The sequence below is a fragment of the Manis pentadactyla genome, chromosome 5 (assembly GCF_030020395.1).
Source record: "Manis pentadactyla isolate mManPen7 chromosome 5, mManPen7.hap1, whole genome shotgun sequence".
Classification (NCBI taxonomy): Eukaryota; Metazoa; Chordata; class Mammalia; order Pholidota; family Manidae; genus Manis; species Manis pentadactyla.
Window position 1 is genome coordinate 173,491,726 of NC_080023.1, and position 24,029 is coordinate 173,515,754.

The 24,029-nt window shown below is 52.5% G+C and overlaps 2 protein-coding genes across 4 annotated transcripts in view; both read right to left on the reverse strand.

The window, feature by feature from the left end:
- Positions 1-1,215: 1,215 nt before the first annotated feature.
- On the reverse strand, positions 1,216-9,603 carry ZBP1 (Z-DNA binding protein 1). The gene is given in 9 exon segments (XM_057503289.1): positions 1,216-2,579; positions 3,821-3,995; positions 4,407-4,453; positions 5,086-5,247; positions 5,250-5,306; positions 7,742-7,903; positions 7,995-8,057; positions 8,436-8,537; positions 9,510-9,603. Coding segments are annotated over 9 exon segments (1,077 nt in total). The 3' UTR covers positions 1,216-2,364.
- Positions 9,604-19,639: 10,036 nt separating this feature from the next.
- Positions 19,640-24,029, reverse strand: part of PMEPA1 (prostate transmembrane protein, androgen induced 1) — a 54,609-nt gene continuing 50,219 nt past the window's right edge. For all 3 annotated transcript variants that reach the window (XM_036901889.2, XM_036901890.2, XM_036901891.2), the window contains one exon: positions 19,640-23,663. In XM_036901889.2, coding sequence (XP_036757784.1) covers positions 23,115-23,663 — 549 coding nt within the window. In that variant the 3' untranslated portion in view covers positions 19,640-23,114. The remainder of the gene's footprint in view (positions 23,664-24,029) is intronic.

Sequence of the window (24,029 nt, forward strand, 5' to 3'; positions counted from 1 at the left end):
CTGAGTGACGGGTTAGGTCACTCAACTAGGAAGAGTTGACCCCACACACTCAAACTCCAGAGTGGCTGCTCGCTGGGGTGACCCTCTCTGCCTCCCAGACTCTGAGGAATGGGGCCTCGTGAGTGAGTGTTGAATGGGCGGATGGACGGATGAGAGACGAGAGACCACGCAGGAGCCCTGGGGGGCGCCAGGCTCACCTGTGTCCTCTCCCAGCTCCCCAGGGTCCCTCCTGCTCTCCTCAGGCCCTGCAGCTCCTCCCGGACCAGCTGCCCCTGGCTGATGTCAGGCCACCCTGTTTCTGTTGCCGATGGCAGCGTCCTCCAGGAAGCACGAACTGACACGGACTCTCTGGGCAACGTCCCCATCTGCGTGAGGTCCTGGTTCTGGCATTCTAACGTCAAACAAAGTTTCTGGGCCGACAGTGGAGGCAGAGACTGTGGGTCAGCCGAGGAGAGAGATGTCAGGATGTCAGGGGGCAGCTGTGCGGTGGCCCCAGAGCCCTGTCCCCCAGCCTGGCTTCCAAGCTCTCTGTGGCTGACTCTCCTCCTGAACGTCCCCCAGCAGCCCAGGCGGTGCTCAGCCCACAGCTGAGCCCACAGCCCTGGGCTGCCAGCTCCCTCTGCACCCCCCCACCCCGTTCCCGGCCCCCATCCCCGGGCGGCAGTGCGGATCCCACCTTCCCCTGCAGCCTCCGGCTCCTGGCCCTCCTCCTTCTCCTTCTCCTCCTCCTCAGGCTTGTCTCTGGCTTGCCAGTGCTGTGCAAGATGCAGCCTGGGCCCTCAGGGTCACTGACAGTGCTTAGCAGGGCACAGGTGCTCAGAGGCTCCTGTCCTCCGCCCTCCTTAGATGCCATTCCAGCCCAGTGACACCCTCTGTCTCCCCTTCAGCCAGCCCAGCCTCTGTTGCCCCAGGCCCATTGTGCACGTAAGGAAACAGGTTCTCTGAGGAGGGCTGTAGGGAAGGGGACCCCCAGGGCTAGCTCTAAAAGCCCGCCTGCTCTACCCTATGCTATAGCCTCGGGTGGAAGGACAGGTATTTCCCATCATGCCTCTCTCTCACAAAGACTGGCTCAAGTTCTGTCCAGTGAGGAGCCGAAGAGGCTGGGGTGGGATGGGGACAGGATGGCCACGTTCCCGTTACCTGGGGGGCTGCCAAAGGGGCGGTGGGCAGGGCCCTCTTCGGGGGTGGGCGTGCAGTCTCATCTCATTGCTGTGTCCCAGCTACACCCGTCTGAACACACACCTCTCCGTGTGGATGTCCTGGGTCCCCCAGGATCCAACCAGGGGACTCCGAGTTGTGGGACCAGCAGCAACACTGGAGGGAGGGAGAGGGGAGCTGTCAGGCCTAGCAGGGGACACGGCAGTTCTGCCTCTGAGCCCCACCCTCTGGGCTCCCCCCACACATAAAGCCCTGGCCAGACTGGGGGGAAAGCCTCTGAATTCTTCCTACACACCTTAGGAAGGGGAATGGCCATTTCAGGCTCTGGACTGGAGAGCAGGTGGGCTCAGCAGAGCAGTGGGTGGGAGGGTCCCTGGGTTTTTACAACTGGTGCCTGAGTGTCACTGGAGCCCTCGAAAACCTGAACAGGGGGCACAAGCCTGCGGCCCCGTGTCCCCAGCCCTCTGAGCCCATGAGCAGGAGGGGCTAGCTGGTCTGTACTGCCCCTCCACGCTGAGCACTCTGACATTACTTTGCTAAGCATGCATTTTTATGGTGACTTTCCTGGTCTTGAACTTAAGGTAATGCTGTAAAAGTTTACTTTAAAATAAATGGGAATAGAACAAAAAGGCAAACTATCTAACAATCTCAAGTAAATAATCAGATGTGGGCATGGCCAAAATTAGGAAGGTGGAGCTCAGAGACTAAAGTTGGGAAAATGCTGATTAAGATTTTAAATCAAAGAGATTCTAGAACCAAGCTCATTTCACAGTTGGGGACACTGAGGCCCAGAGCCAGTAAAGGGTCTCCTGAGGTCCCAGGGAGTATTCCAACTTTTGAGCTGATGCTCTCTCTCATGTCCACTGGCTGGACAGATAGGTGGCCCTGTCCCCACCCAGCAGTGCCTGTCATGGAGGGGGTGCACATTTCATCAAAACTAGGATGGCAGTGGTGAGGCGCATCCTAGTTTTGGAGACATTAAAATGTGGGAAAAAATAGTGTGTTTCAGAACAAACAAAATACTCCAGTGGGAGAACAGATTGAATTGTTTCTCATGGGAAAAGATCAGGTCCCATTGAAAATGGGGCCAAAGGCATTGAAGGGAGAGGAAAACAGGAGAGGCCCGATCCAGGCACGAAGGAAGACTTGGTCGGGAGGACCTTAGAGACGGGAAGGCTGCCCTTTCTCCTCAGAGGCTTGAAGTGGTCAGGTGGCCCTGGAGGCCCCTTCTGCCCCTGTCTCTGAGGACTCACCGCTCTCCCCGGGCGCCGTTTGTTTCACGGTGACTTTCCCGTGTCCAATCTGAATGCCCCCAGAGTTCTCAATGGAAATGTGACTGTTTGGTCCTTTCTGACAGATCATGTTGATGGGATTCTGCTAGTAAACAACTGTAGTGGACTGATTCCTTCCCCCAGAATCTTCTGCAAAATAATATTCCATTCCCTTTCCATCTCTCTAGGAGCCAGGGGTTCTAAATACCAGCTGGCAACACCAAAACCTCCTGGTGTTGTTAAAATTCAGATCCCCAGACGTCACCCTGGGGTACTCAGTCAGCAGGCCAGAGGCAGGACCCAGGAAAGGGCGTTGACCAAATGCCACAGGGATCTCAGGCGAGCCTTGCTAGGATGTTGGGGAGGCTGGTCACCCTGCCTGTGTGTCCTCTGCCACCCCAGGAGGATCATGGGAGCCTGTCCACTCCCCTTACCCTCTGCCCCCTCCCTGTGAGGCATCCACAGCCCTGACCACTGAGTTCCGGGACCCCTTCTTCCTTTAGCAAAGGCTGCAAAGTCGCTGTTTCTGTCCACCAGATAAGCTTTGTTTGACGCACGTGGCATTTTTAAGAATTTGGATTTGTCCCCAGTGCCTAACATCCAGCTGCTGTCGCACATTATCCTTGCTTGGATGCGGAAACCCCCCTGGGCACCAGGAGCAGGGACGTCAGACCCACGCAGCCAGGTGGGCGCCTGCCTGGGGCTTTGCTGACTCCACACATGGGCCACATTCCCACTCACACGGGCCCTCACCTCCTGCCCTAAAAAGTATATAAAATTATATTTTATGACAGTGTTGGAATAAAAACAAATATAATCTAGGCTGGAGTCATAATTAGTTATTACTGTTATAATATTCATTTCTTCTGATTTTAAGAGAAATCAGAACATTTTCACAGACACCCTAAAAGTACTGTGGGCTGTCAGCCCTGGGCCTGCTGCATGCAACGGATAAGCCGGCCCTGGTCCTCTTCCCTGCATGTATCTGAGTCCAGTGTTTTAAAGTTTCCCAGCAACTTTAAAACTACACTGGGCAAAGGGCTTACAGAAAACTGTCAGCAAACTCAGGCTGAGCCCTGTCGGCAGGGCTGGTGATTAAGAGGAAGCAGCCCTCCCTCCCAGCACCTTGTCTTCTGTAACTGCAGCCTGACACTACCGCCAGGAAGCCCTCCTTGTTTATGCCTGCCAGCACGCCCCTCACTCCTGGAAGCCCTTCCCAGTGACCAGTTGGCAAGATCGCTGCAAGCTTCTTGGGGGGTCTGATGCGGTGGAGCGGTTTGCAGGGTGCCCCACAAGGGCCAGGTGTTGAGTATTATGGCTTGTCCTCACAGCTCTGCCCACCCCTCCAACCCCTGGCCCTGTCCAGGTATGGGCAGCAGGGAAGGGCCTACCTGGCTGCTAAATCATCCATGTATTTGAATTCTGGTCAAGGTCCAGAAGGTGCCTGTTCCTCAAAGCACACAGGTCTCCCTCGACTCCTTTTGTTATTTTCATTCCCAGGGCCTGGGCAACGGCCGTGACTTTACGGGGCCCATGGGCTTCCAGAAACCTGTAGGTCTTTTCCTCGGGAAGGCAGGATAGTGCATGGTTAGGGAGGACCCCTGGAGTTTGAATCTGCCCCATTGCTTACTAGCTGTGTGACCTTGGACAGACCCAGCCCCTCTGTGCCCCTGTCCTCAACTGTAAAATGGGCATAATAATAAGACCTCACAGAGGTTATTCTGAGGATCAGGGATGTACATGAAGTGCTCCAAGCAGGACCTGGCACGTGGTACTTGCACAATAAATGTCAACTATTGAGCAGTTAAATGATTTCTCAGCCTTTGACCTTCTTCCACTGGGAAAACTGAGCTTCTTGCCTCTGAAGACTTTGTGGGAACCGCTTGGTGGATAGACCCCAAACACTTGTACTGTCCCAAGGGTCAAAGGAAATGGGCTCATTGTCCTGGGAGCTGCAAGGAAACCAGGATGCTTATGCTGCTCTCTCAGCTGAGGGCCGGGTTTCCCTGGAACTGTAACTCCGTCTTGCTGGGGGGTCATTGCTGGAGAAAGAAAGATGGGTCAGTGGGTGAAGGACCAGGAGAGGAAGGGGCAGGGACCCTCCACAGGGGGCCCCTGCACACACATTCCAAACTCAGATTCTAGAATTAAACACACTGGCTTCAAATGCTGCCCAGCAACCTTCCAGAGGTGTGGCTTCCCTGCTGATTAACCCTGGGGAAGGGTGGCTAGAATGCCATCTAGCCACCCCTGAGGCTGTGAGAGAGGGAGGTGAACCCTGGGCACCACACCAGCCTCCTTGACACATGTCCACTCTTTGGGTCTGTGGGTTGTAGGATTAGGAAAAAGGGTCTTGTGTGGTTCTAAGCCTGTTCTATCATTATCACTGCTATTGTTATCATTATAATAATATTATTATTAATGTTTTGCTGACATAAGGTTGAGTCCTTTGCACCTAATCCTCTTGCAACCCTATGAAGCAGCCCCATTATTATCTCCATGGGCCAGAAAAAGGAATTAAGGCACCATGGGGGACATCATGCACCTGGAGGGGTGGAGCCCCTATTCAAACCCAGGCCCAGACCCCACTTGTCCGTGGCCGGGACAGCTCATGCTGGCCTGTCCCCCCTTCCCCCAGCCCAGAACGGCAGGGTACCCTGGCTGGGCTGGGCTGGCTCTGTGGGAACCACCTCTCCGGCCCCATCCTCACAGAGGCGCCACGTAGCCTGGCCTTCGAGGGCAACTTCCGACTCCTTCTTCAGGCGGTAGAGGACTTGGTTGAGCTTCTTCTTGGGCTCTTGGCATTCCCTTGCCAGCGGGCAGTCTTCACAGGGGAGCTGGCATCCCTCAGCACCTGCAGGGTCTTCTTTTCAGGGTCTGGGGGAGGGAAAGAGGGGCACGGAGAGAACCGAGGCCCCCATCTTAGAGCCTGGGCTGGAGGCCTGGGAGGCAGGCAGAGCCCCATGAGAGGGGTCCAGGGCAGCGGCGGGACAGAGGTCCAACCAGACAGTCATTAGTAATATCTCTGTTCAGTGAGGGGCACGTGGGCTGGTCAGAAATGGCTTTGGCTGGACAGCCTGGTGGCCAGAGGAGGTGCCCTGGCCTTCCAAGTGTCCTCTGCCCCGTGTGAGTGCTGGGGGGCGAGTGGGAAGCTCAGCTCTCAGATGTCCTCAGGGGGAGGGGAGTGAAGGGCAGCAGGATGGGGTGCAGTCAGGACAGGAGAGCGGGAGGAAGGGGGGAGAGGGCAAAGTCCCAGCAGGTCAGGGGCATGACCCTGCCTCCTGGGCTCACATCCACATCGCTAGTTATCCATGTCAGAAACCTCAGAGGCCTTCAGAAAGGGTCTTTCTCCTGATGCCCAATCGTGGAGACCTGGACGTACTGCTGCTGATGCCCTCTTGAATCCCTTTTCTTCTCTGCCTCTACTTCCCCATCCTTTGTCACTGCGCCGCAGATGGCAGCAATCCCACCAGCTCCCATTGGGTTTCCTCTCATTCACCCTCTACGTGGCACCTGCCAACTGTGCGGCCTCATCTTCACACACCCTCAACTTTGCTGCAAGTGCCAACCCCTCTCTGCTCCTTCCAGCCCCACCTACCTCTGGGCCTTTGCATATGCTGTTCCCCCTGCCAGGAACACTCATCCCCTGTCTTCCCCTGTCTAAGGTCTATTCAACCTCCAGTTCTTGCTCAGACACCACCTCCTTGGGAAGCCAAAGTGGGTGCCTTGAGTGGGTGGGGTGCTGTTTGTGTGGGGGTCCCCTGCAGAATGTCCCCAGGGGTCCCCTGCTGTGATTGCCTGGTCACTGTGGTACCTTGAATAAATGAGTGACTGTGTGAATGAGTGAGTGGATGGCCTTGTCCACACCTGGAGAGATGTCTGCCCCAAGGACCCTGGGCGGGGTGCAGGCGGCTTCTCCTGGGCCTGTTTCCCCACCCGAGTGGGGACCCTACGCAGCATCCTGGAGGCCCAGGGAGGAACTCCCCAAATGGCCCCTGCTGCCCCTGGACAGGCTGCCACAGACCCAGGCCAGCTGCTCTGAGAGGGAGAGGACAGGCAGAGACAGGCAGATGTGGCTCCAGCAGAGCCCTGGGAGCAGGGGACAGCCCAGTGGGGGACACAGATTTCCTGGTGACAGTTTGGCCTGGGAGCTGGAGACGGCTCTGTGGGCAGCAGCCCAGTGTTACCAGGAAATGTCTGCTCCCAGAGCCCTGAAGCCCTACCTGGGGAGACCTGGGAGGGCAGCAGGCCTGTCCTGTGCCCTCTGGGTCCCCAGGGTCTCTGGGTGGCAGTGCTGTGGGGGAAGAGCTGACCCATGTGATGACGGCAGCCCAGGGCAAAGTGCAATTAGAACACACGGGGGGTGCCCACGCCTTCACCCACCAAACTCCACCGCCAGCGCCAGAATCCATGGCCAAGACAGCACACCTGGTTTTGCCTTAATCTTGAAATGAGTTTTGATTCTTGGAAAGCCTGCTCCTAGGTGAGCCCCACCCACCTCCGCTCCCTGGACCCCCAAGGAGAAGTGGGGTGGGGACTGTGAGTACAAGCCTAGCCCAGAGGATTGTGGGTCTGTGGTGTGTGCCCCGGCTGCTGCCTCTGGAAATGGCGAGGCGGAAGTAACAACCCTCGGGAAAGGGAACCTAGCCTACCGGGGACAAAGTTCATTTCAGCTACCAAGCGACTGGGGCCTGCATGCTCCCCGTGGGGTCACACAGTGGCCAGGAACCAGCCTGGGTGCTTGGACAGCACCCGCTGGCACCCCTCCCCAGCACTCCAGCCTTTTCTCCTTGTTTGAGCCCCAGCTCTGCCACTTACTGGCTGTGACCTCTCTGCCTCAGTTTCTCCATCTGTGAAATGGGGGTAATAGCAGCCGCTTCAAAGACTGTGCTGAGGATTAAATGAGTTAATGATAACAAAACAAAAAACAACAACAAAAAGCACCCGGTGCCCGCCTCCCACAAACCCTCAGTGGTGGCCCTGCAATTACCCAGCACATGGTATTTCCTTGGCGTTCTGTCAGGAGTAAAGCATTATCAGAGGACAGAAGGCAGCAAGGAGGACATACAGACATGCACGTGCACCTCTCATCAAAGCAGTCTGCGTTTTTCTCAAAATGAGAGTGAGATGTCAGCTGTGACCCTGAGTCATTCCACCTGCCAGGGACCCAGTGATCGGTTGTGTAAAATGGAAACACTGTTGCACTCGCTCGAGGGTGTTTGTGAAACGCATACACAGTGCACTGCAAGGTGCCCAGGCAGAGCTGGCCTTCCGGACCCGACACCACACCACGGTCTGCTCTACCCCGTTACCGCTGCACTTAGGGGGGGTGTTGTGGTCACGGCTGTGATCGCGGCTGACAAACGGAGCAGGAAAGAGGAGGGTGAACCCCGCCGGGGTCTCCCACTGCTCCTTGGAAGAAAGTACCTCTTTGCCTGGGTCAGCAGGGACCTCAGCCATGCTGACAGCAGCTGCTGGAAGCCCAGGAATCTCAGCGGGGGGCAGCGGCCAGCTCCCACACCGTGGCCTGGGAGGATGGGCTGGGTGGAGGCTGGGTGTCCCTACGTGGCTGAGCGTGGTGCTTCTGGCAGCCGGCAAGGGACATCAGCTTCAGTAGGGTGGTGTTAGCTGTTCACACCCCAGAAAGAGGCCTACTCAGTCCGACCTGATCAGCTTTCTGGAGAAGAAGAAAATGAAACTTCTTTGAGTGGCTTTCGAAAGAAACATAAGTGAAACCAGAACTGATGGCCAAGACCTCTGTCTATGTGTCTGTGAGGGTGAGCTGAGCGCGGCAAGACACAGAGCATTCCCTGGGGCCAGGCCTCCCAACCCCCTGGGCGGCTGCCGCTGCCCCTTCCCCACACTCCCGACACCCACACCCAGGCCAGGACACCAGGAGGGTGTGTGGGTGCCCTGCAAGCATTCGTGCGCGTATCAAAATGACAGCTCCCTTAATGAGCACCTACTATGTGCTTCCCCATCTCCTGTGTCCCCCTGACTTCTCACAGGGTGGGCCAGCGCTGGGCTCCTTCCCAGAGAGGCTCAGGTTGTGAGCGCACTCGCCCAAGGCTGCGGGGGTGTGCGGGTCCAGCCCGGCCACACAGTGCGCTGGCGGGGTGACCTTGGGTGAGTCACTCAGCCGCTTCGTGCTTTGGTTTTCTCACCTGTAAAATGGGGCTAATAAAGGCAGCGAGCCCAGGAGGTCGTGTTGAGGACTAAGAGGGTCAATCCAGCCGAGCGGTCTGACCAGAGCCCCACCCCGACTACAGCCACGGGCGCAGCTGGGCACGACATTCTTGTTCCTGGAGAAAGGACCCCTCCCCAAGCCCGGAGCAGTTCAGAGCCACTGTTGTCATCTAGATAACAAAAGGGGAAACGGAGGCCTTTGAGGTGAAGGGCTTTGGGGGTGGCAGCCAAGAGGCAAGAACTTAGCCCTGAATTTCCAGCTGCAGAGGCCGGGGAGGGCATTCCCTGGAGCCTCCTGCCCCAGCACTGCTGCGAGCGGAGGGCTAGGAACTGAGAGAACAGGGAAAGGGGGCTGGGGGGCTTGCGCCAGAGCTGTCTTTGCGGGGCAAAGCCCACGGCAGACGGACTGAAAGCGCCCCTCTCAGGGCTGGCCGCGGGCCTCAGGGGATCTTCTGCGTCAGGTGGCCTGTTGAACAGCTCACCAAGAACAGGAAACCATGCTGATGCTTTTGTTCCTTTTTCATGTAAAACCGAAGAAATGCGTATCTGCGCTCGAAGTATCTGCGCTCGAAGTGACAGTACTCATTTCAAACGCGGGTGATGGGGGCTGTTGAGGGAGACTGGACACGAGCTCCGAGAGGGTGCAGTTTGCAGATTGGTCACCAGGTGGCGCCCGCTCACCAACCTGGGCCGGGTCCGCCCAGGTCAGTCCTCCTGATTTAGGGGACCCCCGACTTATCACTCCCACTAGGAAACGGGCTCCCTCCGGCCGCGCCCCTCTTCTCCTCATTCCCCCGTCCTACTCCGGTTCTTGGCTCCTTCTCTGCATGCTGCCGACCGCTCTGTGTGGAGGCCCCAGGCCCAGGCCTTGACCCAGCTGCCCAGTGGGCTTACAGCTGAGCCTGAGGGACTCCAGCTTGATCCCGAGGGTCAGCTTCGCTTCGGGAAGGACCCCTTGTGTTTCAGTGGTGGAGGCTGGGACCCTCATGGCCCGTGTCCATCTGAACAGTGTTTGGATGGCCCCTCCCATCCCCCATGGTCCTGCGGCCATGTCCGTGCAGAAGCCACGTCTGGCCCCCACACTGGGTCTCTGAGCGGCCCCCAGGAGTGCAGGAGAAGCCGCTCCGCCCAGAAGGCCACGCACACTGGGGGAGATGCAGCTGGACAGGATTTTGCCTTGTCCAGGGCAGGTCCCAGCTGCAGCCCTGGTGGTCCCTAGCTGCGGGCCACCACCTCTCTGGGGCTCAGTTTCTTTAATTATAAAACAGAGAATAAAGAAGAAAAAGCACATCTGGAGTATACCAACAAAGCAAAACTGAAGGAACAAAACAGCAGCAGACTCACAGACTCCAAGAAGGGACTAGGGGTTACCAAAGGGGAGGGGTGGGGGGGTGCGGGTGGGAAGGGAGGGAGAAGGGGATTGAGGGGCATTATGATTGGCACACATGGTGTGTGTGGGGTCACAGGGAAGACAGTGCGGCGCAGAGAAGACAAGTAGGGACTGTGGCATCTCACTACGCTGATGGACAGTGACTTCAATGGAGTATGGAAGGCACTTGATAATATGGGTGAATGTAGTAACCACAATGTTTTTCATGTGAAACCTTCATAAGAGTGTATAAAAATTATTAGGGTAAAAAAAATTAGGGTAAAAAAAAAAAAAAGAAAAAGCACATCTATCTGGCACTTAGTAGGTGCGGACAAAATTTACCTAAGTTAGAAAATGTGATGCGATGTATCTCCACTATAAACTTTAGGCACTAGGCCAAGAAAAAACGGCAAGAAAAAAGGAGAAAGAAAAACCAGTTTAATGTCCCACCTTCCACAGCATTCTTTGACATGTCTGGGATCTAATCACACTGAGTGGGGTTCTTGCTTTTAAAGATTTGGGTTATTCTGTATTTCTCCTCTTAGTTTAAGAGCTTTTCAAGGTAACTATGACTACAAGGATTGTATTAAACCCAAATATCAGTGGCTTAAACATTACAGACATGTCTGGGAGGTGGCCCAGGTTTAGTTAACACATCATGTCTTTTAACTGTTTTGTGTTGAAACTGTTTACCTGAAAATAAAATAACCAGTTATTTTACCAGCAAAATGGGTTTATTTGGGAACAGCAGAGAACTGGCCTGGCAAGGGAAGCTGGGAAAGGTGGTCTTTATTCTGGGCCACAGTGTATCCAGAAAAAATCGGGAGTTCTGTAACTTCAAATAGGGGACAACAGATATTTGGGGATGCTTGGATGTCTCTGTCATTGCCTGTCTCTGTCACTGACTCCACTGTTCCCCCAAGGAAGAATCAAGCCACCTCCTCTGCACCTTTAGGTATATTCATTCATGGGAACCTGTTTGTTGAGGGGGTCTGGGGCCCCCAAGGTGCCCCCTTCTGTGCCAGGGAAGATCCTCAGTGGCCTCAGGATGGGACTGCTGTCTGCTGGAGCCCAAACCCAGTGCCTTGGAAAGCACACTCCTTTTTCATGGCTTGTGTTTTTCTGGAAACTATTAGAACTTTCCGCCCAAACCAGATGATAATTACATGTTACCGATCTTGAGTCTTTAAATTTCTCTCTCTCTTTTAAAAGAGAGATATTTTTACTGCACATTGTGTTGGCAAAACCCCATCTCCTTTCTACCAGGCAGGCTGGATGTTATTTTCACATTTCCTCTGTGAATTACCTCAGGGGGAGCGGGTGGAGATGTCTGAAGCACCAAATGTGTAATGACGTGTCCTGGGTCAGGAGCAAAGGTTAGAGAACCAAAGGTAGTCAGAGAGAGAGACAGGGGTGACACGAGGTCACAGAGCTATGGCCAGAGGACTAAGAAAGGACCGAGCACAGCTGCTGCACTGAGGGCAGTGGGTTCCTGGGGCAGCTGGTTCTGGGGTCCAGCCTGGCTCTGTTCCCTGCCCCTCCAGGCAGAACTCAGTGGGCCTCCACTGGTCATCCATGTCCTCTGGAGTCAGACAGACCTGGGGCTCTTGTTCCTGCACCCTTACCCTTTAGCTCTGTGCCTGGGGCAAGTCACTGCTCTCTCTGAGCCTCAGTTCTCCCCTTTAGAAAGGGAGCAGAGCAGTACCTACCCTGGGTTGTTGCAGAGGTTGTGCGCACCTGCAGGCCCTAGCAGAGCACCGTGCATATGGTAAGCTCGGCGAGCACAGGCTTGTCGTGTTTTCATATGACGCCAAGTGTCCCTCTCTAAGGTGGCCAAGTAGTCCCATTTATTCATCTGGTCTTCCACTTCACACTCCAGCTGCAGAAGAGGCCACACTGCCCAATTCAGGAGGGGACAGGTGGCCCAGGTGGAGTCCCCAGCAGTGCCAGCCACTAAAGGGACCTGGGTGGGGGGGCACGTCAGGGGATGGGCAGGGGCCAAGGCATTGACGGCCATGGCAGAAAGTTGAGATTTTCCCTGGAGAGCAAAGGAAGGGCCACTGGGAGATTTTCATCCGAAGTGAGTTGGGGATTTGGAAAGGTGGCCCTGTGCTGGAGGTGGGCAAGGGGAGAGGGATGTGCCAGTACCAGGCTGTTTTCACACCTCTCTCCCCCATCCAACTCTTTTTAGAGAGCCCTTCCCCACATCCCAAGAAACATATTGAAATGAATTCACATCAAACTTTCATTTTTATAATCGGAAGATCTTTTGTTCATGTTGCTTCCAAAATTATTTGCCTATAAGAAATTCACTTAAGGACAGTTGGCCGCCATTTCTCCACCAAGCATCTGGTATTGTTGGGAATACTTGCAAAATGAGATTTCACCTATAAATTCATTTTAAATATAATAAAGTGTAATGAAATTTTTATGATGACTAAATGGAACAATTAATGAACTTGACATGTGTTAGGCTTCCTAGACATTTAATTAAACATTTATTGATTCTGATTTTGCAGTGGGTTTTCCCCCCATATTTTGGAGCTCAAACATTTTCAAAGGCTCTTGACGCTTTCATAGGCCTGAGGCACTAAGATTGCTATGCCCAGAAGGTAAAATGGAAAATGCAGAGAACACACACCATGGAGCCAGGTTTCCTGCTCTTCTGAGGGTTGTGCCCAGGTGAGTCGCGGTCAGGGATTGCCGAGTCTGGGATATGGGATGTGCGAGAGAACAGTTTTGCATGTTAATTTGTAATTCAATGGGTATTCTAGTCTACAGTTTAACCCAAAGATATATATCTTAAAAAACTTAGTGACTGAATAGCAACTGATATTTATTTAGGGCTTCCTGTGGACCCTGTTCCCAGTGCTTTACATTATCTCACTGAATTCTTCTAGCAGTCCCATAAGGCAGCAAAGCAGTGGTAAATCAGCATTTCACAGACAAGGAAACTGAGGTGTAGAGAGATTACTGTGTGACATGGCCAAGACCATGGAGCTGGTGCATGGACAGGCACTCAAACCCAGGCTACCCAGCTCCAGGATCCACGCTCGTAGCAATTATTTCTTCTGCTCTGAACAGGGATGTTGCCGTCCATAAGGCTACAGGGGTAAGAGGCAGTACTTTCTATGCCAGACAGCTGCGTGCCACCCAGCATGACTCATCAGACCAACCAGGAAAAAAAATTGATATTTAATTGTTTTCTAAGGTTTCTCTGAGTGTGCCCGTCTTAGTCCATTCAGGCTGCTGGAACTAATTACCATAGACAGGGTGACTTCAACAGCAAACATTTCTCACAGTTCCGGAGGCTGGTAGGTCAAGGCGCTGGCAGTTTTGGCTTCTGGTGAGACCCTCTTCCTCGTTTGTTCATAGACAGCCGTCTTCGGCCGTGGCCTCACACGGTAGGTGCATGGGGTGCAGAGCAAAGCCTCTCCTAAGAGCACTAATAAGAGCACCTTTATAATAAGAGACCCTCATAAGAGCACTAACCTGTCATGGGGTCTCCATGACATGACCTCCTCTAACCCAAACCACCCCCCAAAGTCCCTGCCTCCCAATACCATCACTCTGAAGGGGGAAGGTTTCAATGTATGGATTTGGGGAACACAGACGTTCAGCCCATAACAGTGTTCGTATGAGCAGAGTGCTGAGCTAAGTACTCAGAGGCACAGAAACCTGACAAGTTTGTAAAAGGAAGTCCAATGCTTAAGATTTTTTTCTCAACAATTTTTATATCAGTTCCATGTTGAAATGATATTTTGAATACATCAAGTTATCTTTTCAAAAAGACTTGGTGACTGTATGCCCACACCTGAGCAGGTGCCCAGCCCCCTGAATACACACACACACACACACACACACACACACACACACACACACACACACACCACGAGCCCCTCTACCTTCCACAATTCAAGCCCTTTTCCTCTGAAGTGTTCTGACCTCACTTTGCTGACCACCACCTGACAGTCCATTGCCCGAGGCTGGGCGCCCCAGAAGCACACCCAGAGGCAGAGATTTGGGTGCAAGCGGTTTATCTGGGAGATGATGCCAGGAAACACCAGAAGGGTGGTGTGGAGGTGGGCCAGGGAAGGATGGAGGCTAATCAAGGGTTCTGCGGTCAAGCCAGTGACCTTGGTGGGCAAGTGGGGCTCAATGCCTTGGGGAGTGCTGGGAAGGCTGACGTCATCTCAGGGTTCCCCACCCCCCTCTTCATCACTGGTGGAGGCTGAGGCTGCTCCCCATAGCTATTCCTCAGCATTTCTGGCCTGCTGCATGATCGCCAGAGAAGCATCCGGAAGCCAGAGAAAGCCTCAGGCAGCAGGACACAGATGCTTTCAGCTGGAAGTTGGAACTACTTGGACAGAAATGGAAAGTGCCAAGGAGATGTGGGGGCGCTGCTGGCATTTGCTCCAGTTCTCTGCACAAGTTACTCCTTTTGGGAACTAAGGCCCCAGGAATGAATTGGCTGAAAACGGACAGGGGAGGCTTTGAATCCTGATGGTAGGACCCCAGAGCCAAGCCCCTGAGCTCATGCGTTGCAGCTTCCTCTGCATCTGCACATGCCTGTAAAGAGCAGGCAGGAGTCTATCTCCATGAATTTAAAAAATTCGTTTTTAAACTTGCTCACTCAATCAAGTTAGATGCTTTTAAAGACAAATTTAATTATTCTGAGCTCAATAAAAGCCTTTTAATAAGCTGAACATCATGATTTCAGCTCTCCATTTTCGGGGTTATCAGTCCAGGCAAGGAGGGGGCTCAACAGGAGGGGAGGAAGCAGGGGCAAAGTCAGCATGCGCGCACACACACACACACACACACACACACACACACGCGCGCGTGCGCACGTGAACGTGGATGGATATTTATCTTAAACATTTACTTGTACATTTAAACCCATCGTTTGTTCACATTGTGAAGTTCTTATAACATTTTGTTTTATTTTTAGAAGCAGTTTTTTTTACTTTGGGACAACTGTATAAAGTGTTGAAGAAAATCCGAAGCTGATCTGGCACAGACTTCCTGTGTGTTCTGTCTCTGCCGTTGGCTCACACATTCTGCCTCGCTCCGAACGTTCCGTCTATGCCTGCAGCTGAGACAGGAAGCCAGACACACATGCTGAAATAATTTCAACAAATATCAACTCAAAACCAGCTTGAAGTCTAAAATGGTAGGGCTGCTTCAGGCACTGCTGCCTTCCCCAGCTTGGTGCAAAAGAGCCTGCTGCTCTGCAGGCTGCAAGCTCTTTTTTCAGTATTAATATGTTTATTTACCCTGTCCAGTGGTCATGGCATCTGTTGATTTTAGCTACGTAGCACCCAACTCCCTTCTTCTGTAAAATCACCCCCATTTTTTCTTTGGAGAATCACTCTCTCTCCTCAATGCCTGTAGATGGGAGGGAGCTGACCTCATCTCCAGGGCTAAGGCAGGGCATGTGACTCAATCTGGCCAATGAGAGCACTCTCTTCTTATGGCTGCAGTGATTGGTTCGGGGATGGGCACATGACCTAAGCCAGGCCAATGGGATTCAATCTGGGACTTTGGGAGAATTGGGAACTGATTTCTTCCCACTTGATGTAGAGTCACGGGGAAAAAGTCTGGAGAAAAGATGTCATTGGGAGAGGAGAATCTTCTTGAAAGGGCAATCGCTGGAGAGGAGAGCAGTTTGGTGGTAGAGATAAACACCTTTCACAGTGTGCACATCAAGACCCCGTGGCATATAATCTAACCCAGCCCTGCCTATTGCTTTTCAGCTATAAGAGTCAACAATTCCCTCTTCTGCTAAAGCCAGGCTGACTTGGGTTTGGGTCACTCATTATAGAAAGAATTGGCTGATACATAAAACTTTACCATTATCAGACAGAAAACTGAAATACTGAATGAACTGGCTCCAGGTCACTTGTGGGCATCTAGGGATGGGGAGCATTTCTGAGAGAGTATAGAGAGGGAGAATCCCTCTGCTATGTGCTTTGCATGTGATCTCCATCCAACCTCACCACGTGTTATGTACCAACATTAATACGAGGCGGTTCTTTCTTTTATCCTCAGGAGACAGTATCAGCCGTGTCCTAAGATGCAAGCGCTATATGTCACAGGTCTGTCTATAAAGGTGAAGGAAGTACAAAGCACACACACCCTAAGTATCCACCCGAAGGGAACCCCTTATATAAATTAGGAAATCTACACAATGGAAGGCTCTGAAGCTATGAAAAAAATGGGATGCAGAACTGTATTTATGGGTATGGAAAGGTGTTCAGAGGACATTAAGTATATTAAGGAAAAATGTTTATAAAGCTATAGTATGGTTCCACTTAAAAATATATGTGAGTATGCATAACAGCAAAGTGCCTACTGAGCGCAGTTTATTTCTTAGCTATACACAGATGATTGTATTCTATGTGTTTTCTAATTATTCTCTACAGTAAATGTGGACTACCACAGATTGGGTGATCTGAACAACAAAGATTTATTTTCTGTTCTGGAGGCTGCAAGTCTGAGATCAGAAAGGCAGTACAGGGTGGATTCTGGTGAGAGCTGGCTTCTTGGCTTGCAAACGGCTCCCTTCTTTCTGTGTCCTCATGGGGTTGGGGAGGTGGGAGAACAAGCTCCTGGTATAAGGGTGTTAATCCTATCGTGGGTACTCCACCTTCCTGACCTCATCTAGACCTAATTACATCTCAAAGGCCCCATCTCCAAATACCATCACACTGGGGGGTAAGGCTTCAACATATGAATTTAGTGGGACATGATTCAGTCCCCTTAGCATGGTGTAATAAAAATAACAACAGAAATCACTTTTTTATATACAATAGGACTTTGCAATTCAATGAACAATACCTGCATAGTCACAGCAATGTAAACACTATTTACTGAATTTCAGTTTTAGAATCAACTCATAAAGCAGAGATGACTGAATCATGTGACAGAGCAGAATATGAATGTCCTTAGTCTTGATGAGTTGAAAGTAAAAGTGGAGAGAACTGAGGGAGAAAGGAAGCAAAGGAGGCTGGGAGGGAGTGGGGAGCTGAAGATGCTCAACACAGCGTCCCTGACTGCAGGGTGGGGGCTCCGGAGCACACACGGAGAGGTAAGGACAACATCACTGTAAGTCATAAAGACTTAAAAGGCACGCCAGATCAGAACCTCTTTGCTGGGAAGGGGGAGGGAGGAGAGCGATGTGCTAAACCCTTGGCTATGTAAACAGGAAGTCAGTCCGTAATGTCTCAAAACTTGATCAAGGTGGAGACCATTATTTTGGCGACGAATCAGTAACTCTCAGAAGAGAAAGTGTAAGAGGCTGTTGTTGCCTCCAAGGACTGGTCCAGGGCTTTGGAGCGATGGGGCAGGGATGTTGCTGGAGCTGCTGTTTTACTTTGATAGAAATGTAAAACATGCTCGATTAAACAAAACACAAACAAGACATTCTGACATTGCCCCCGCCTGTTACAGGTGGACAGCAGCCACCATGGAGAAAAGCCCCATTGTTCTGGCCAGATCCCAGAAATTGCTCAGAAGACAGTAGCTGCTAGGCTTAATTGGGCAGGGGGTGTGGGAGGCCAGACCAAATGACCTGTTGATGCTTAGGTGACCACCACTGAGCTCCCTGACTCACAAAGCGGCACAGGAGGCTGCCGCCCATCTCAGACGTGCCAGAGGCCTGGAGTGGGGTCTGCCTGCCACCTATGCCAAACAACTGGGGCTGCTGAGGGGAGGTCAGGGTCTGTCCTGTTACCGGTGTCTCTGGCACCACCCTTGTGGTGGCATATAGTGGGTTTGCAGTATCTGCCATTCAGATCTGCTGTAAATGTGGCCCAAGGACCTTCTGGCCACGTTCTAATTACCTACGACTATCCCTAATCAGGTGGGTTTCTCGGTGCCCCACCCCCTGTCAGGCCACGCCCAGCACGCTTCCAGGCTGTCTGCAGGTGCACCGGCTCAGCCGCTCGAGGGTGCTGCTGCTGTGCTGAGCGAGAGCCCAGCCAAGTCCCAAGGAGCCTCTGCTTCTGCAGGCGCCTGGCTCACCCTCACCCCTGCTTTTATCTCCAAGTTCAATATGCAGCCTCCCCTTGCTCCTGAGAGCTTGCCCTCAGCCCATTGTGAGGCTTGTCTGTGAGTTTGTCTCTAAAACCAGAGGTGAGTTCTTTGAGGCCGGGGTGGGTCTGATGTGCGGGCAGCCCCCAGCAGCCATCACGGGGCGGGGCACAGACCTGTGCTCACAACAATATCAGATGAAAGATGAGATGTCCCAGAACAGGCTGCCAACCTCAGTCAAGAGCAGCATCATGCTTGGCACCCAGTGGGTGCTCAATAAATACCAGCTGTTCTGATTTGGGTCTTTATTCTGGACTGATACAGCTGTATCCACTTGAGCTGTTCCCAAAGTGGGGGAGGGTCTCCTTCTCAATTAGACCCCCGGATGCCCCCCTCCAGCTGGGAGAGGCTCTGTTCTGTCCTGACCCCTTGGGGGAGGTGGTGCTGTGTGCTCAGCCCAGGACTTGCAAACCGACCCAAAGCTTCACGAGTACTTGATTATATGAATACCCTCCCTGGAAGCCCATTATTAATGAGAACAGCTAATATTTGTGTGTGCCAGGAACCCTTTTGAGGACTAATAGACATTATCTTTTCAGAAACAAGGTGCAACCGCCTCACAGGCACTGACATCACCCATTCTACGGACAAGCTGAGCCCTGGTAAGGGACGCTTGGGCTCTGGCGCCAGGCTGGGGCCCTGCTCTCACCACTGAAGAATATGAGCTCTTTGGTCTCTGCCCGGTTCTGTGTAATCTCTGAGGTCTTTCTCCCCCAGAGAGAGGCAGCAGGTAAGGCAGGTGTGTGCTGAATTCTGCACTGATCATAGGGCTCTGTGGCCCAGTCGGTGCCTGAGGACCAACTCTGCTTCGGCTGGCTTTTTGAAAACCTTGATAGACATTAAAGATGGTTTTATTTAGAGAAGTAAATGAGTTTCTGTAGATGGCACTGTGGGGATCCCTTTTAGTGTTCTGTGCACCCTTCCCCTTGCTCTGTGAGCGTTGCTACAAGCTGGCCCCTGGGAATGTCTTCAGGGGGCCACTGTGGGCCTTCAGGACTCCTCGCTGCTCCACTCTGCACAAAGAACCAGACGTGTCTGGGAGTCTCCTCTCCCAGGGGCAACTTGCACCCCAGAGCTCCCCACAGGTCCCCTTGGGGATCAGGCTGAGGCTGAGACTTTGCCTAAAACTGTTCCTCTGCAAGGCTTCTCTTCCTCCATCCTCTTCCTGATCCCCTTCACTGTCTACTTTGGGGCACACCTTGATACAGCCCTTCACACACATCTACGCCCGTGTTGACATCTAGAAGGGCCCCACCTAAGGCAGCTGCTTCCTTGCAGACTTTAGCCGAGTCTTTGTTGTGCTATAGAGAATGATTTCCCAAAAGGCAGTAAAGGCAGGCAATGTTTTGCAAATGATTTTAACTCCAACACCACTTGGCTTCTTGTAACTGCCTGCATGACCAAGTGTCTTCTCTGGGCTTCCTGAACTAAAACTGAAGTCTAAGAAATTGTTCAAGGCCACACAGCGGCAGCAAGGGATCACTGCCTCCGCACTGATCAGGCACCCTGGGGTTGTTGCTAAGGGCAATGCAGGGCAGAGGAAAGCAAGGGAAAAAGGCTGGTTCCAAAGAATTGTAAAATTTATTGTATAAGTATTGCAGCTTTTCAGAATGTCATCATTGCCACTAATGATTATTGATACACAACAAGCGATTTCATTAGGCCTGTGGATCGGCAAATACAGAGTCTTACACAGCAGCGTGGGCGCTGCACCCAGCGTGCCACGGAGAGTTTACGTAAATTTAACATGAACAGAACTTGGGAAACAGGGCTGCAAAGGAGAGTGGCTCCAACGCCAAGAACACAACATACAGTGCTGCCATCAGCACAGCCACCATGGAATCAGGCAAACGGGAACACACTGTGTCCTTCCGAGCTCTATATTACAGCAAAATCTGAAGCGCGGTTTCCAGGAAAAAAAAAAATTATCTCATCATCAAGATGTCTTATGGATCTGGAAGCTTGGTGCTGCACGTACAAAAAGAAAATGAAACAGACAATTCAGAGAGGACGGGCAAGGACAGGGATGGGGGTTGGTTCTCACCCTGCCCGGTGTTGGCTGGATGCGTAGAGAGGATTCAATTTCAGGTCTTTGCAAAAACGCTGGGCTTTGGGATAACATGAATGGCTCTTAGTGCACTTTGCTGAGTCTGTCTGCATAGACCTGGGCTTTGCAGGGGAAACGATTTTCCTCTGGAGGAGATGTGATGATTGACAAGCAGGGAAACAATGAAGAATAGAGAAAGCCGAGGTCTGCCACTATCTCTGAACCCAACCTGGTCCCCCTCCAACCAGCCACTGCAGAGGACCCCACTAGCTTTCTACTGAACAATGGGGACCTCCCAAGGGATGATCAAAAGTAACGGCCAACATCTAGAGGAAAAGAATGCACCCCCCCAGGGGTCCAGCAGGAAAACCAAGAGCTTAGCTCCTGCAGTAGTTTCCAGAAACACATCCCACTCATTTTCTTGGGGTGTGTACACCCCAGCCTTGACAAGCTGCTCCACTGTAAAGTTCTGCAACTGTCATGAGCTGGGTGTGCTGAGCTCAAGGGCACTGCAGCAGAGGCCAGGCCTGGACGTCAGAACTGGGGCGTGAGCAGAGGGATGTGCTCTGCCCTCAAGCCAGCTGAGGTCAGGAACCCACACCCCTGCTCTGTCCTTCTACCTTGTTGCAAAGATGGCAAATACAGACCATCTCACCACGCAACAGACACAAAGCAGTGACTGGCTCGAGGACCTTGGGAATGCTGCGGCCTGGCTCTCGGCGGGCGCTACTCACACAGATGAGGTCCACTTCCAGGTTTACAACTCAGATGCGAGTTACACACGGTGCTTGACCACAGAGGATGCAGGGCAGGCGGGACAGGACAGATAGGGCGAGGGACGTTGGGAGAACAGCAGCAGCCCTTTGTGACCGAGTTGGGGGCCAGTCCTGGTGAGCGAGGCACTGTCCGGGAAATGCCCCCGCCCAGCGACAAGAGGTCGACCGCATCCTCAGTAAGGCACTAGGGAGACGCTTCACGTAAAGATAATGTTTTTCAAAAAATTTTATCTTATAAATGTGTCCCTGTACCTTTCAGGGTGAAATATATTGATTTCTCTGCACGACCTTATAAAAGAATCCTCTTTGAGAGAGAAGCAAATTTTAGGTTGAAGACCCCATTGAGAGGCAGGCTTTGTCATCAGGGTACAAGAAGTTTCTGGTAAGTGGATACTCACAGGCCATATTCATCTGCTGGTCACCATGTCCTCAGGATGACATGTATCATATATAAATAGAGCTCAAATAGTCAGAATTTCAAAACTGTTGGCAGGTTTTTGTTTTCAAGTAATAAAAAAGCTGCTAAAAAAACAAGTTACTACCTCTTACCCCGTTAGCCTACCAGTTAGTACTGTGCGGGAAACGGAGACGCCTCTGTGGGATGGGAGGGGTGGGGGCTTGCTCTCCAGCTGGGGACTCACCCCAGGGAGTGTTAGCAAGTCCTCGGGGAAGGCAGGGCCTCCGGCTCCAGCCCCGGTCCCTGGCAGACCCCAAGGAGCCCGCGCCCCACCCTCCCGTTGTCGCTATTTGCTCAGTCACACTTCTTCACCTACATGCTGCCAACAAGCGGTCCCGCCAAACCGAAATCAACTCAATCATTCTGTGTCTGATAAAAATGCTTATGAAAACACAGATAATAAACACATCAAACATGATTGTTTCCCCAAGGGAAGGGAGTGAAGATGCAGGACAGAAGGTAAGGAATTCTGCTTCTAAAACTCTTCGCGTGTCCTGGGAGAAACGTGGGCGTGTCACTGGTTCATCTCTTGTCTTCTGTTTATCGGCCTGTTAAGTGAGGATCGATACATAAAGAGAATGACAGGGATGAGGTCAGATTCCTAATACTTTGGGCCTTTCCTATATGCCAGTGGGCTGCACCGACCGCAGCCGATATATTCTGGGGTCAGCTGAATCGGCACCCAGCATTGTGCAAACAAGCCATCTGCACCTTTCTGGCCGTAGGTGCAGAAAGTGGCTGCAACTTGCAGGGAGCACCCCCAGCCCCTTCCTACGGGGGGCTTCGTGGTTGACAAAACAAAGGAGGGAAAGCTATGATGCTGATTGGGGAGCAGCTCATTTCCATCCGGGGAAAGGCGAAGCCACTCTGGAACTCGGGTGCTCTGAGTAACTGTCCTATTTCATTTGCAATCCAAAGGCTATTCTGGCCCAGAGGGAAAAAAATGGGTCTCCTTGGGTGGGGAATGTATAACGAGGTAACAACCTATCACTAGACAGAAGCTGCCACTCTGCAGGAAAGTGGCCCCTCTGGAAGCCTCTCTCCAAACTCCGTGTGGAGCCCACCCTTTGCCTGACGTCGACCGTATAATTCTGACATTTCTCCCTTAAAAGTCTCAACAGACATGACAGAACTTTCCATCAAACAAGCACTGACATATTTATATTAAAAAATAGTGCAAAAGCTCAACATTTATATAAATAACTCTAAACCCCTGCTTTTTTTTTTTCTTTACAAGGTAATACACACTTTCTGAGTTGGCACTCAAAATTGCCATTTTTTTTCTCTTCTAGTTCAGAAAACAACTTTTTTTTTAATAGGCCTCTTCTAATACAAAAATACTCCTGCCCTCACACACAGTTTCTCTTATTTCATATATATTTATATATATAATATTGCAGATCTTTAAACAAAGGTTTTGTGCAAATATGTTTTTAAAGTTAAGTGAAATCATCATAAACAAAGAAAGAAGCATCCACACAACGCAGCTCAACTAGAAACAGAAAAGACTAGGGTAGAATTGTTTTTCCTCTTTTGCCTTCAAGACACAGCTCAACAAAAAAACGTGGTTTTTTGCAAGCTTTCTTAGCTTGTGCATTCAGACCAGACAGAACACGTAAATATTTATACACAGAGGTGGGGAGAGAATGGTTATGCGCCGCATTTTCTGTGTTGCCCATGCTCCGTTTTCTCTCTTAAGAAGGGCGGAGTGTTTCGCCTTTTCCCTGGTGCTGCCCCAGCCCCAGCCCCGAGATTCCTAGAGAGGGTGTCCTTTCTGTTTATCCTTCTCTTTGCTCCAGGCGGCTGTGCTTTCCAGGGGAGCGATGTGTGCATGGTGGAGCTGAGGCCCCTCCAGCAAGGAGGGCGGCCCACTGCTCTGCTGGTGCTGGAAGGAGGAAGCCCCCGGGTAGTGCCCGATGACCTCGCTGTAGGTGGGGGGCGGCCCTTCCATGCGCCCGCCACCTCCGTAGCACGTGGCACTGATGCCCGAGTTACTGCTGGGTGGGCAGGGGCCGCCCAACATGGCACTGTCCATCAAGTCGCTGTCGAAGATGGTTCTGTTTGGGGGTGCACGCACGGACTCCCGGTTTAGCTCCAGCTGCTGCTCGGGGTCCCGCAGCTGGAGAGTGCAGGGGCCCTGGTAGGGCGGGGGCTCCTCCCCATCCGACAGTGAGATGGTGGGCGGCAGGTCGATCTCGTGCTGCAGGTACGGGTATGTGGGCTGGAAGCGGTGGAAGCGGTCCCGCTGGGTGAAGGGGGGCACGGCCAGGCGGTCGGAGGGCCTTGGAGGTGCATAGACCTGTGGCTGGAGGGCAGAGTGGCTCATGAGGTCCCCCAGAAGCAGGGCCCGGGACAGGGGTTCGGCTGCCAGTGACTCTGCCCTCTGCGGAAAGGGCACTAGGGCAGCAGGATGGGCTGGGGAGCAGCTGAGCCTGCAGCCCAGCCTCACCTGACCTGTGGGGAGCCCTGGGTTGTGAACACCAGCACAGAGGTGGAAGAGGAGCAGCCCTGACTTGCACCTGGCAGACTGTGGGCTGCTTCCTCGGGGGCGAGGGTGTCTGACGTCCGGGTGGGGAGGACCACACAGCTAAGGACAGTTCTTCAGAGAAGGGCAGAGGCATGAGCCTTCAGCAGCCAGCCTTCCAGCTGGGGGACGTACCTCCAGCCTGGT